At 44.2% G+C, this 13378-nt stretch overlaps 1 protein-coding gene across 5 annotated transcripts in view; it reads left to right on the top strand.

Annotated features, from left to right (window-relative positions):
- The window catches only part of arhgap21b (Rho GTPase activating protein 21b), a 45372-nt gene that overhangs the window by 27194 nt on the left and 4800 nt on the right, over positions 1–13378 (top strand). For all 5 annotated transcript variants that reach the window (XM_026998292.2, XM_035536094.1, XM_035536093.1 and 2 more), the window contains 15 exons: positions 5610–5756; positions 5974–6073; positions 6186–6222; positions 6575–6700; positions 6820–7119; positions 8851–8912; positions 9029–9168; positions 9426–9565; positions 9683–9841; positions 10135–10213; positions 10583–10656; positions 10762–10851; positions 11306–11431; positions 11522–11563; positions 11801–11906. In XM_026998292.2, coding sequence (XP_026854093.2) covers positions 5610–5756; positions 5974–6073; positions 6186–6222; positions 6575–6700; positions 6820–7119; positions 8851–8912; positions 9029–9168; positions 9426–9565; positions 9683–9841; positions 10135–10213; positions 10583–10656; positions 10762–10851; positions 11306–11431; positions 11522–11563; positions 11801–11906 — 1728 coding nt within the window. The remainder of the gene's footprint in view (positions 1–5609; positions 5757–5973; positions 6074–6185; positions 6223–6574; positions 6701–6819; positions 7120–8850; positions 8913–9028; positions 9169–9425; positions 9566–9682; positions 9842–10134; positions 10214–10582; positions 10657–10761; positions 10852–11305; positions 11432–11521; positions 11564–11800; positions 11907–13378) is intronic.

The following is a 13378-nucleotide window of genomic DNA, read 5'->3' as shown; positions in this document are numbered from 1 at the left end:
AGTATTTTTTTTATCGGCACAGACAGCACTTCATATGAACAAATCATTTTTTACCAAAAACGTAATGCCTAGTTTATTTTCTTACAACCAGATTTTGTTTCTGTATAGTATCATCACATCTAGAAGGTATTTGGTGCCATAGATCTTGCTAAATATAGCTTTGGAGCTGAAAACCCCACTTTTTAAGGCATTTTAATATACTTGACTGTATTTTCTCAATAAGGATTATTCCAATTTCCTTGAAACCTTTTTTAATGGAAAAGTGTTCATTATTATATAAAAGAATTGAAGATGGTATATTACTTTTTAATATCTTAGAAAATAGGTTTTCATTATTTTTATTGGCTGTAATATCACATTCAGTGTTTTCAAGATTTATTATACATAGTTCAAATAACTAATTAAAACAATGTTGACTTCAGGGTTTTCTATGTGTGATGCATGCTGAACCTGGTTTTCATTAGGGTCAAGAAATTAACAGTAACAGGTTACAGCTTGTACATAAATTGGTACAGCTCAACTAATTTCTAGATGTATTGGAAAACAATAACGCATGTCTGGGCTAATCCCACCTGAAACAGGTTTGGGCTGATTGCCGAATGGGTTGCTACATACCCAGAAATATATGAAAGAGTGCAATCCAAATAAATTTAATTTGATTTTACATTGAAATCATGGAGCCTCACTCTATTGGAAAAACCTACAAGAAGTGGGAAACTGTCTCAAGACAACCTACACTAATGGTTCAGCTTTCAAGTTTGACTGAGTTGGTGGCTGACAAGGAACTGTTGAGGTTGAGAAGAAGCTGTTGTGACTTAACAGATGATGCCACAGTTTGTTTGCATCACCAGAGGTACTTTTGGTGAAATGTAGCTTTCTTCAGACTCAATGTTATTTCTTTTCTTGACTTCAATAATGTTTAATATTTGGTTATCCTCTGGCTTTGTCCACCATCACAACTGTAAGAAATGTTCTTTTATAGATATTAAATGAAGGCGGCGCAATAGAACATGCATATTAACACTTTCCCATAAATGTTTTTTTTAACGAAATTGGAATAATCCTTTTTGGGAATATATACAGTCAAAATATCTTAAAGTGGGATTTTCAGCTCTGAAGCTATATTTATCAAGGTCTGTGACACTGATTTTTTTGATGCAGCACCAAATTACTAATAGATGTGACAAATATATTAATACTACAGAGGAACAAAATTTGGTTGCAAGAAAGTAAAAACTAGTGGCGATATTCAATTTTAGAAAATTAATGAGTCTTCATTTGAGTAAAAATTATATTTGATTATTGTAAAACATTCAGCAACAACTATTTACATGAATACATGCTGCGAAATGTCCTTTTCTTGGATATTGAGTACAAATTTAAAAACGTGTACAAAGTACGCATACAAAGAATAGCAAAGTTATAATTAAGCTCAGAAGGCCAAACTTAAAAAATTAATAACTAAAATGGCATTTAGAGTAGAGCTATAGGATTTTGCATTGTCTGAATTTAATAGACGTTTTCACATGATGTTTTACTTAATCAAGAAACTCCACAACACGAACTAGGTGAGTTGGCATGGAAAGGCCAATATGTAGCTGTTTCTAATTACAGTAGTTCAAAAAATGATTCCTGCAGGTCTTTTGTAATGGTCATATAAGCCACCAGACCCTACATGATATCTTTGGCCTTTTAAATGCATTGAGAAAACATCTAGATACTAGTTTGACCATAAATGTAAAACAACAGATATATTGCTGCTGATCTGATGTTCAGAGCTGTGGGGTCCATAGTAGTTGGTGCCCTGGTAACAGGTGTGCACAATGCCCCTCCTCACCCAGACCCAACTGCAGCACCATTCATCTCCCAGCAGCCTGAGAACACAACCCCTGACCAAGCCGCTTGTTTCTGCGGACTCTGAGAACCTGTCCCGTCATGTTGCTTCACACCGCGGCCAATCGGGTCTCCATTCATCATCCCTGCCGGAAGGCTGACGCACCGCGCTGTGACTGCTGCTCTCAAGTGCTTCTGGCTCTGTGGTCTCTGGTGCATTTAATCTTTAAAGGGTGCCTCATCCCTTTCCTGTGCATCTGACAGGTTTATTTGGACATTCTCATCAAGCAGTACTTGTTAGGAGAGACAGCAGAAGTGGATTTAGCAGTATAGTTTATACTCTGCAGATGACACAGTGGACCAGTTCATTGTGGAAAGGGCAAAACTGCAGTAGGTTCTCCGGTTCCCTGTCTGAACCTGAGAAACTGGTGGACCCCCTGTGGTCAGGCGAGGCAGGCCCATGTCAGTCCTGTAAAGAGTGCCAGAGGCTCTAGCTCCAGTTGACGCAGGATGGTCAGTTTGGTCTCCAGTGTGGATACGCTTACATTTTTGAATTACTACTGAATACAGCATTGCATCTTTTGTATGGTGTAAAATGTTTATTTGTTTATGTAAAAGGTAATTGCCCAGGAGGCTTATCAAACGATTGTCACAGTTCATGATTCTCGATGAAAAACAAAAGATTTGTAGTTGTGGACAATCCAAGAAAACGGACTAAAAAACATTTGCTGTAGGTATGTGAAGCAAATAGTAGAATGCCCACAAAAATAAAGCTTGTCACCCGCACACTACCAGAAAAGATAAACAGAAGTATTGATCAGTTTTATTCCATTAATATGATCTTATGCCAACCAGTGAAGAAAGAGCAAACGTTTCAGCTTGCATACTATTGTCAGTTGAGCATCCAAGCTAAAACGTTTGCTCTTTTTTGGTAGTGTGCGGTCTACATTCTTTATTTTTATGAAGAGTTCGTTGTTCAAGAATGGCCATGCTCGCCCCTTCTGATGGCTCAAGAATATGTGCATCAGTTGTCTTGGCAAAGTTTGTTGAATATAAGAATGAGGCTACAGTTTACTTTAATGGAAGCTCATTCGGTGTGGACTAACCAAACAGAAGCATGTAGAAGGTTCTCACTGAACTGAGGTCACAAATGCAGGCCTGTGTATGACGCACGACTCTAACTTTGATTCTGTGTTGGTTATAAGGCCTTAGGCAGTATAGAATGGCGCATGACGTGACGAACATGAGTTTATGGAACATATTTGGTATGCTGAGTTTCCTGAGCAGGCTTCTGTGGGTGTTTTGATGAATCACTGCATTCATATAATTCAAGAAATGTCAATAATTTTGCTCAAAATAATATAGGTCCATTTTTATCCAAATCTTAGGAGGTGTACCCCACTGTGTTTTAACATATTGGAAGATATTAATATCGATAGCAATATAATCAAAATCTATCATTTTTATTGTGTGCACAAAGTAGATAAGTGGAAGAGCTATAAATATTTGCGATTCTTCCCTTGTGTATAAGACTCAGGAAATGCTCTAGGCTGTACCCCTATAAAGAGGTGTTTGTTTTTTTTTAAAGATTTTAAATTACACTTGTGCCACCACATTAAAGCTGTTCTCTTCCACACATCTTCGAACATTCTGAGCTTACCGAGTCCTCTACAGCAAGCAATGGTGGGTTAGGCCTGTTCCACATGCCGCACTGTTCATCTACTGCTTTTGGACATTTTAATCCAGTTATGTCTCTCTGAGGAGATTTCAAAGGCTGATTATGTTGTGTGTGAATCGAGATGTTAGCTTCCAGCTAATCACTTACAGCAGTATACATGCATTTGTGTAGTGCAGGGATTGCTTGAATATAACTGAATGTGTGAGACTTTGTTTGTTTGTTTTTGTTTTGATTTATTTTATTTTAAATCAGATGACTACATTTGTCACTAGCCTGGATAAAGCCAAACAAGGAAAACTTTGCATTGCTCACCTTTGTCGCTCCATGGCTTCTGAAGGTGTGGGAAGTGATGTCAGTGAGGTTTGTGCATATAGACACCACCAGTGAGCAGGCTGCTAAAATGAGGTCTCACTCGGAGAACAGCAAACCTTCTGCAGCAGGGCAAGACTTCAGAGCAAGTTGGTATTTCTGTGCAGGAGAATTTGAAGTCCTCTTGCCATTGTTATGGTTCTTTATCTTTTCCCGCAACCTCTGTTTCTGTATGTTCCCAAGCTGAGCCACCCCAAAGCTCATCAAAGCATACGGATTCCTGATTGGCTAAGTCCATGGCTGAAGAACTGAACAGGCTGACTGCTAGAGAATATTATGTGAAACCCTGCAATATTTTGGAAGATTCCATAGTCCGCCATCTTTGGCAGACATCCTCTGCACAGTGGCTAGTCATACAGTTGCTTGCCTTCAGGACCTCAATACCAACTCTGTTCAGAATTAGGTCTCCGTTTGTGTTTTGCTGGCATAAAGATCTGTAAGTAACACTGGCGCTGAGTAGGCTTTGTTTGCTGATGTATCTGTCAGCTGTGAATACAAATTATTTGTAAGTTTTGAATTTTGCGATCAGGTGGCTCAGCAATGTTAGCTTATGGCTAGCCTGGTTTTAAAACAAACAAAACCAAAACATTAGTGTCCTACGATTAGTCCATAGACAGAGCTGTAGGACCTGGTGGTGTTCTGTGACACAGCTCTGCGGGGTGCTTAAACACCTTCCCCTTGGCCGTGTTCAGGAGCCATGCTGAGGCTGGAACTAGGGCACGCGCTTTAATTTTAGCAGCTCGAGCCCCTTGGCAGTACAGAGCAGCTCTGTACTCTGGGCTTTTTCAGAACTCAGGACTTCACAGGACCTCGAGAGTTTTTTAGCTCTCTCAAATGGGACAGATAAAACCGTCCTCATTCCTAAGAAAGTTTCAGCATGAGCTTTTGGCAGTGTTAGTCTTGTACACTTTGTAATTTAGGGCCGAATACATTTCTTAACTGGGAAATTGGGTCGTATTTGAGCATGGCTATCAAATGGCTGGTGGCCTGGTTCTGATGGATTGTAATCCCCAAAACTAGATTGTCAAACCTAAGAAGCAGTTAAGTAATTTCCTGAAGCAGTTAGCGCAGTTAATCAGCAGTGCATTTGGCATAGCACCGTTCCCACTACGTTACTTTAGCACTAATCATTGAATGCTTCCTGCACAAATCACAGGAATTTTGAGTGATTCACACTGGAAAGCTTGGACGTTCCCAGTGTGACTAGTGCTGAGTGTTCTGGGGGCGTGTGTTTAAATCATAGCTGTCAGTCCACTCAGCCTCACAAAGTGAATTTCGCAGTCCATTGTACCTGTTAAAACGTAGCTGTTAATAAGGCATCCACAACCACATAACTGTTTTCCAGTTCACATGAATATACAGATCTCATTCAATTGTATCATTTTAATATTTTTGTTCTGTGTTCAGAGAAAAGCAGCAATGCTATGTCCTTTGCCAACTTGTCATCAGTACGACTGCATGTAGGTTTCATGGAAGGCTCAGATTCAGTTTTTTTAAAACTGTATAACGATCTGCTGAACTACAGCAAACCCCATCAGACTCTGTCCTGAGTTTGACCGCACTGTACATGTGCCATGTGCATCAGTTACATGCAGTTTTTAGTTAGTTTCTTGGTTCCTGTATTTTAAGTTTAGTGTTCACAGAAATGTATACATACAATTGTTGGGACTGAGATTGTCATCTTGCTTATTAGCTGTTTTAGCTGCGTTTGTCGCTTTGGTATTCGCAGATGAGCCCGCCAGTCCAAGCGTGGACCGCGGTGGCACCCACATTCCAGCCTCGGCCGTCATTTCGTCAGCTTCAGCCGGAGCGACGGACACCCAGAGTCCAAAAACACCCAGCCCCCACATGCGCCGGCAGCTCTCCCATGACCAGGGTGACAGAAGATTTGTTGGTTTTGTTGGCGCGCGTGCGTGCGTGTGCGTGTGTGCACGCACGCGTTTATACTGTTGATTTCAAATGTCAAATGTAGTAGTCTTGACCATGAAGACATACAGGTGTATACAGCTGTTATTGTGACAGCTTATAACATGTCAGTGTGCATGTGTGTTGGTGCGTTTGACCTCTCCCTGAATTTGTGTATCTGTGCACAGAGTCCCTCAGGAATGCTATTCTGGAACAAAGTGGAACCAAAAAAGAACGCTCCAAATCTTACGACGAGGGTTTAGACAACTACAGGGAGGAGGAAGGAGGGTAAGTACATAATACCAACCTGTGAGAGACAGACACACACACACACCACAGATATTCAGGAAGGCAGTGAATTTGATGTCTGTTTACCTTGTTTTGTTTGTTTATGGTTTAGGCGTTCCAGTAAGTCAAGTCTTAAGGTTTTCAAGAAGGTGAGATGTCCTTATACAGCCATCACAGCACTATAGCAACCACACTCATTACTGTCACCACTCCACCCATCTTTAATATGCTAAAGAATGCATTTAGTTTTAACATGCTGTTTACTTTACATTTCAAATTATGATCCACACTACTGGCTAGGGTTTTCCAAAGATTCCCTGAAGCAAACAGCAAAGCAAGCAGAGCTTGGGCCTTTCTGGTTCCTGGTGACTTGAATGTTTGCATGATGAATGTTTGCATGATGAATTCTAAAATGAAAATGGCATATTGTGTTGATGTTGATACCATTGCCCGTGTAAGGCGTCAAACGTGTGTTATCTGACTCCTGGTGTGCGGCTGTAGGCTTTGGATGGACACAAGTCCTCCGATGACTCCTGTTCCAGAAGAGATTCTTCCTCAGACATCTTCACGGATTCCTCCAAAGAGGGCTGGCTGCACTTCAGACAGCTCATCATGGACAAGAGCAAAGTATGGAGGCCACTATTCCTCACAGCCCTGCTGTCTTCCTTGTCCCCAGAAAATCTTATGACTGAGGATGCCGTGTGCAATTTTTGTGTCGGCCTCTCTCTCCCCCCCCCTCTCGGCAGCGTGTGGGCGGAGGCATGCGGCCATGGAAGCAGATGTATGCTGTGCTGCGTGGTCACTCCCTCTACCTGTATAAGGACAGGAGGGAGGCGCTGGCGCACGTCAACTCCCAGCTGGAGGACGAGCCCCAGCCGGTGAGCGTCAAGGCCTGCCTGATCGACATCTCCTACAGCGACACCAAGCGCAAGAACGTGCTGCGGCTGACCACGTCCGACTGCGAGTACCTGTTCCAGGCCGAGGGGCGTGACGACATGCTGTCCTGGATCCGTGTCATCCAGGAGAACAGCAACCTGGACGAGGAGGTAGGTGGCCACGCCTCTCTGCAGGCTTTTAGAGCCTGTCAGTTCTGGGATGTTGCATGATTAATCTTGGGAATAGACAGGAGCTGCTGCTGCTGTTGTTGTTGTTGTTGTTGTTGTTGTTGTAGGACACAGTACTGGTTATGAATGCCCAAGGAATACAAATGCTTTTCAATGTGTGAATCGCCAGACAGTTCTGAAAGATCTGCTTCTAGAAGTCCTATTTTACATGGTTCTTCTCCAGCTAAAATACGGGTAACCGACTCAGATACTGGAGAGGCACACGACAGCACAGATTACTGCCTACCCTGCTCTGACACACCCAGAACAGAATCAGTGTGTAGTGCTGAAGTGTATAGTGCTTTGGTCTCTCTGGAACTAGAGTGTTTTGTTTATTGAGTATTTAGATTTAATTCCATGATCTGTTGACAGATTGTCTGTGACAAGTCACAGTCAACTTTCATTCCTTCTTACAATCCATTTTCCTGAGTAAACTGTTAACATGATACAATAATCTATACAGATCACTTTACAATTGATTAAACAAACAAACAGGACCACAGGGAAATAGGCTAGGCAGTCGGCTCTGGAGTGAATGATAAAATTTTGCATGCATTATTCACGGTTAGGTAGTATGCACTGTGTAATGGCTATGGTTGGGTAATATGCACCATATGGCAAAACGTATGTGGACACCCCTTTTAATTACTGAGATCAAGTGTTTGAGCCACACACCCCTGCAATCTCCATAAACGAACACTGGCAGTAGCGAGGGTCTTACTGTAGCGTATAGAGTAAAGCCAAGCACTGGCTAGAGTGCTGTAACGCAGCGGCTCACAATGGAAACGTTCTCTGGAGTGATGACTCACGTGTCACTATCTGGCTGTGCAGTGAAGGAATGTGGCTTCGGCAGATGCCAGGAGAAAACGTCCTATGGGAATGCTTGGCGACAACAGTGAAATTCGGAGTAGAAGAGATGATGATGGTCTGGGCCTGGTTTCTGGGGTTTGGGTTAGGCCCCTTAATTCCAGTGAAGGGTAAGGGACCTCCTGGGGCCTGCACAGAACCCTGACCTCAAATAAACACCTTTTGGGATGAAGTGGACCGTCGTCTGTCAGCCAGGCCTTCTCATCCAACAGCCTGCCTGACCTCCCAAATGCTCTTTTGAATGAATGGATAAACACTCCCAAACACTCCAGAATCTTGTGGAAAGCCTTCTCTCAAAAAAATGTGGCCATTATAGATGCAGGGTGTATTCCATATTAATGTCCATTGCTTTGGAATGGGTTGCCTTGCAAGCTTGTATAGGTATTATCTGGGGTCCACATAATTATGGCCATATAGTGTGTCAGCAGCTTTGACATACCAGAGGATCTACAGATTACCTAGATATTGGTGTTACCCGTTACATGTATCTAAACAGATCCTTGTGAGAAACTCGGAGAACTCTGAAACTCCCAACTTGTAAGCATCAGGTTTCTCTCAATAGACCAGAGTAAATTCAGCTCACGCCCCATGCAGCGCGCAATGCTTTTGTCATCGATCAGCGCGGGAGTGAAGACCAGGCAGGGCACTGTTTGCTGAAGGTGTGAGTTTGAAGTGCAGGCCCTCGGGTTGTGGCTGGCTCTGCCTCCGTCTCCCTGTATGGTGAGCGGTAGCGCTCTGAGAGCAGGTCTTGGATGCCTCCTTACTTTCCCTTTTCTCTGCTTGTTTTGTCATTGTTCATCTGTGCAGAACGCGGCCGTGACGAGCACTGATCTGATCAACAGGAAGATCAAAGAGTACATTTCTATGAGGTGAGGCCATGCGGCAAAAGAATGTTCTGCTCTTTAGTTGTTGTTTTTTTGTTTGTTTGTTTTTTTTATCATCATGTTGCTCATTTTTGTGTGTGTGTGTGTGTGTGTGTGTGTAGTACTCCCCCCATTAAGACTGAGCCTTCCCCCAAAGCCTTGCGACAGTCTCTTAGCATTAAACAGACTCTGCTCGGGGTGACGGGCAACAAGGGCCAAAGCACACACTCCACGAGGACCGAGCAGGAGAGGAACAGCAGAGGTACACGCAGACACATGCACATTCAGAGTATTGACACCTTCTGTCAATTTCAGAAGTCAGTTCTTCAGCACAACATATGGTGCAGGCTATTAGGGGTATATAGACACCAGAGCCTCGGTACAGACATGCTCCCAGTTATTACCATCACAGCTTGATAACCACACTTGCACACCCCACACCACAAACACATGCATGCGCAGAGTCATCGCTTTCACGTTAGTAAAAGATATCAATGTACGAGGCATGCTGTATCCCAGATGACTGCAGTCCTCCGAGGGACAAAGCCGCGTGGAAGAGAGGGCTTCCAGGGCTGAAGAAGAAACCGGAGAAAAAGTGCCCTGCGGGGGTCACGTTCGGAGTGCGGCTGGACAGCTGCCCCCCAGCACACAACAACAGGGTAAGAGCTCAAAACGTGACACAATGACAAACCAGGGGTTCGGTACAACACAGAGCCTTTTCTGTCGGGCTGCTTTGTTTTTCACACGTGCGCGTCTGTGTGCGTGTGGGTGTGTAGTATGTGCCTCTGATAGTGGAGGTATGCTGTAAGCTGGTTGAAGAGAGAGGCCTGGAGTACACTGGCATCTACAGAGTCCCGGGAAACAACGCTGCCATCTCCAGCATGCAGGAGGAGCTGGACACCAAGGGAATTAGTGACATTGACGTACAGGATGACGTGAGTGGACGGCCAGTGGTTCCTCACAAAATCTGTCGCCGAGTTGCTGTTTTGAAACCTGGTGCCTCCCTTGGACTAAGTGGGAGGCTCTGTTCCCATGACACTCGCTCAGTATACTCGGTCAGAAATCACAGCCTAAATGTGCAGTGGTTACACACCTCTGCTATATACACGCAGCCTCTAAAGAGTTCCTGTGTGCGCATGCGCGCACACACACACACACACACACTCTCTCTCTCTTTCTACCTCTCTCCCCCTCACTCTCACTCACTCTCTTTGTCTTCCTCATGTAGAAATGGCGAGATCTTAACGTGATCAGCAGCTTGCTCAAATCCTTCTTCAGGAAACTCCCAGATCCTCTGTTTACTAATGGTATGAAACAGGCACATTAGTCTTTTACTGTGTATTGTTAGCATGCTTTGAGTTAAGAGTTTGGGAAATTAATGGGATTTTCCCTTTTGAAGCAGTTGAACTTCCTTATGGTTTAGTTTTACTGCAGAGTGAGGGCACCACCTAGAGGACACAGTTGGTAATGGGAGTTGTTGGGTTTTTTGGGGGAAGGGGGGGGGGGGGTTCTCCCTCTTTTCTGCTTTTAAGTTTCAAGTTTGGTTTATTTGTCACATACATAGTCGTATACAGTATAACTCGCAGTGAAATGGTTTGAGAGTTGCTTGGTTGCTTGTTTGGCTTATGGCCTGTGCTTTGTTGTATAGCTACATCAGGTTTCATGTCTGTTTGCAGAAAAGTACTCTGACTTCATTGAGGCCAATCGAAAGGAAGATGGCGTGGAGCGGTTGAAGGCCCTCAAGTGTCTGGTGAGCAGCACACGTTTACCGCCCATTTAACAAACGATGACATTTCAGGCGGTCAGCCTCGGCGAGCAGAAAGAACCATACCCGTCATGTTCTCTTCCTCTGTAGATCCGCGAGCTGCCCGGCCATCACTACGAAACCCTCAAGTTCCTCTCTGGCCACCTGAAAACCGTCTCTGAGAACTGTGAGAAGAATAAGGTAGGACCAAGCCGGATGAGCGGGCGTGCCATCGCAATTAAGAGCTGTGCTCGGTTCAAATGCCGCAGGCGGCCGTTCACTTTCACCTGTGCCCCTGCATCATAATTGAGCGTTTCTAATTAGATAGTTCTGCTCGTTAGTGCGGACTCCAGGAAATGACCGCCACTTCAGCACGTTCTCACATTGCAGTGACCAATATCGGTGGTTCCTTTGAAATTATTTATTTAGAGTTCACAAAAATGTACTAGAGTACTGTAAAAGTTTGTACTGAATGCTTTTTAAAAAAAATGTTAATCATATCCAAAAATTCTAGAATGTATACCTTCAAATCAAACATATTTGGGTGTAAAAGAATTGTGTGACTTTCAACACATCTGAATCGTACATAGAACATATAATGTACTGGAGTGGACCGTGGGAATGGGTGAGTATTTATTCCTTACTGTTTTCTCAGATGGAGCCCCGTAACCTGGCGATCGTGTTTGGGCCAACGCTGGTCAGAACCTCTGAAGACAACATGACCCACATGGTCAAGCACATGCCGGACCAGTACAAGATAGTGGAAACCCTCATTCAGCATGTGAGAGCCTGTTTACTTGTATGCCAGACCATGTTTTATGTGCGACTTTGATCATTTGATCATTCCTGGATCCACCCGATTCTGTTACAGTATGACTGGTTCTTCACCGAAGACGGAGATGAGGACCCTGTAGTGAGTATCCATATAAAAGACTGTATGCCACGTCTCCTCAGAGGAGACCTCAGAAGTGCCTCGACAGCCCTTACTGCCTGTATCGGGAATGACGGCCACAACGCGCCTCTCCCCATCGTTAAGGGCAGTTAACTAAACACCCAATCGTAACCGCTGTAGCCGCTCTGGTAAAAAGTAGCGGAAATGGTTCGCTCTCCGCACCAAATGTGTCTTTGCAACTTTATCTCCCCCCCAAAGGCTGTTGTCGAGCAGGACAGCACGGTGCAGTCGCAGCCCGTCCCCAACATCGACCACTTGCTGAGCAACATCGGCCGCACGGCGGCGTCGCCGGGAGACGGCTCAGGTAGGACACGCTCTCGCAGCCCTGCCTGGCAAAAGCACTGCACTTCACAGCGGCAGGCAGGTGAGGTCAGGACAAGGCAAGCAGGCACAGCGAGGCTGGCACATGAGCTCGGTGAAATGTCTTCATGAATGTCAACGTGTTTGTATATACTTTTTTGGGGGGTTTTTTGTTGGGGTTTTTTAAGTAGCTCACAAGATTGGCAGCTACACATGCTTTTCATTAAATGTTTAGACTAAGTAAGCTTAGTGAGCTTATAAGGAATGTCTTGGTGCCTATGTAAAAGTGAACTATTTTAACAATTTTGCAATGGTTAAGTTAAACAAATTGGATAAAATAGTTCCAGTATATACGTGAAGCTTCTGAATTGTTTTTTTTTTGTTGGTTAGTTTTTTTTGTTTGTTTTTCCTCCTACTTTAATTTGTCCGTTTCATCATGGTTTTGCAGGGTCGTTTGTCTTTTGTTGAAACGCAGTTCTTTCGCCACATCTCTTGTGTTGCCTTAGTTTTTGGTTTTTCTTCTTTTCATCCCTCGCTCATGCCATTCCTCCTTTAGCCTCCGTTATGACTCCACTCCTTTTCCCTCGGTTCTTTTCCTCCCCCACCCGCACCCCCTTTCTCACACCAGCCCGGCATGTTCTTTCCCAAAAAGAAAACTATGGGGGGAGGGGGGGGAGGAAAAAAAAAAAAAAGCAAACTGCGATTGAAATGCAAAGCGAATGTGGCTCACACGTCTGACTCGTCTTGTCTCCAGTGTTTTCTTTCTCCCTTGTGCCTGTCCAGCCCTGCTCACACATTACCCAATCTTGACACAGGCCAAGTGGGCGGCGTCTATCACTCGGTGATGTCACTGATGGACTCTGTTATGTCTGTGATGGACAGCTGGGACTGTAGGAAGAAGGAGTGTTGTCCCCAGTGTAGCTGCCTAGTCTGCAGAAACCCCCGGTTCTTGTAAATTGAAACCGAATCCGGGACGTGTCCCCAACAGAATGAACAAAGCTCAAAAAAAAAAAAAAACACAACCCGGAAAAAAAGAGAAAACAAACCCCGAATGAATGTCAGAGAAGTCAATATTTGTCATCGTGGTGTTGCACGTTTCATATCTTATAAGACTATTATTAACAGAGAGGATACAGAGCGGTGATGGTGTCATGTGTCTGAAAAGCCTCTTTGCTGTCTCCCGTTGTCTCTGAAGCTGACCGTAAGGAGTTCTAGCATGGTATGGCCTCCAGGCTTTTCTTCCACTTATGTGGCATCGTTGTCATGGTGTCTGAAGGGGTGTGGTGGGGTTGGGGGGTTGCGAGCTAGCTCAAACTCAAAATTCCCAAACACACAATCAGCGGAGGAGTCACATGCCAGGCTGTAGCATTTACACTAGCACAGATTAACAGCGAGACTAGAGGCATTTTGGTGGTGGAGAAGCTCACACAAAGGACAGTTCCTCGCGCCACAGTCAGTCACCCTCTAGCATTTGCC

The sequence above is a fragment of the Electrophorus electricus genome, chromosome 18 (assembly GCF_013358815.1).
Source record: "Electrophorus electricus isolate fEleEle1 chromosome 18, fEleEle1.pri, whole genome shotgun sequence".
NCBI lineage: Eukaryota > Metazoa > Chordata > Actinopteri > Gymnotiformes > Gymnotidae > Electrophorus > Electrophorus electricus.
This window is presented reverse-complemented; position numbering and strand designations above follow the sequence as displayed.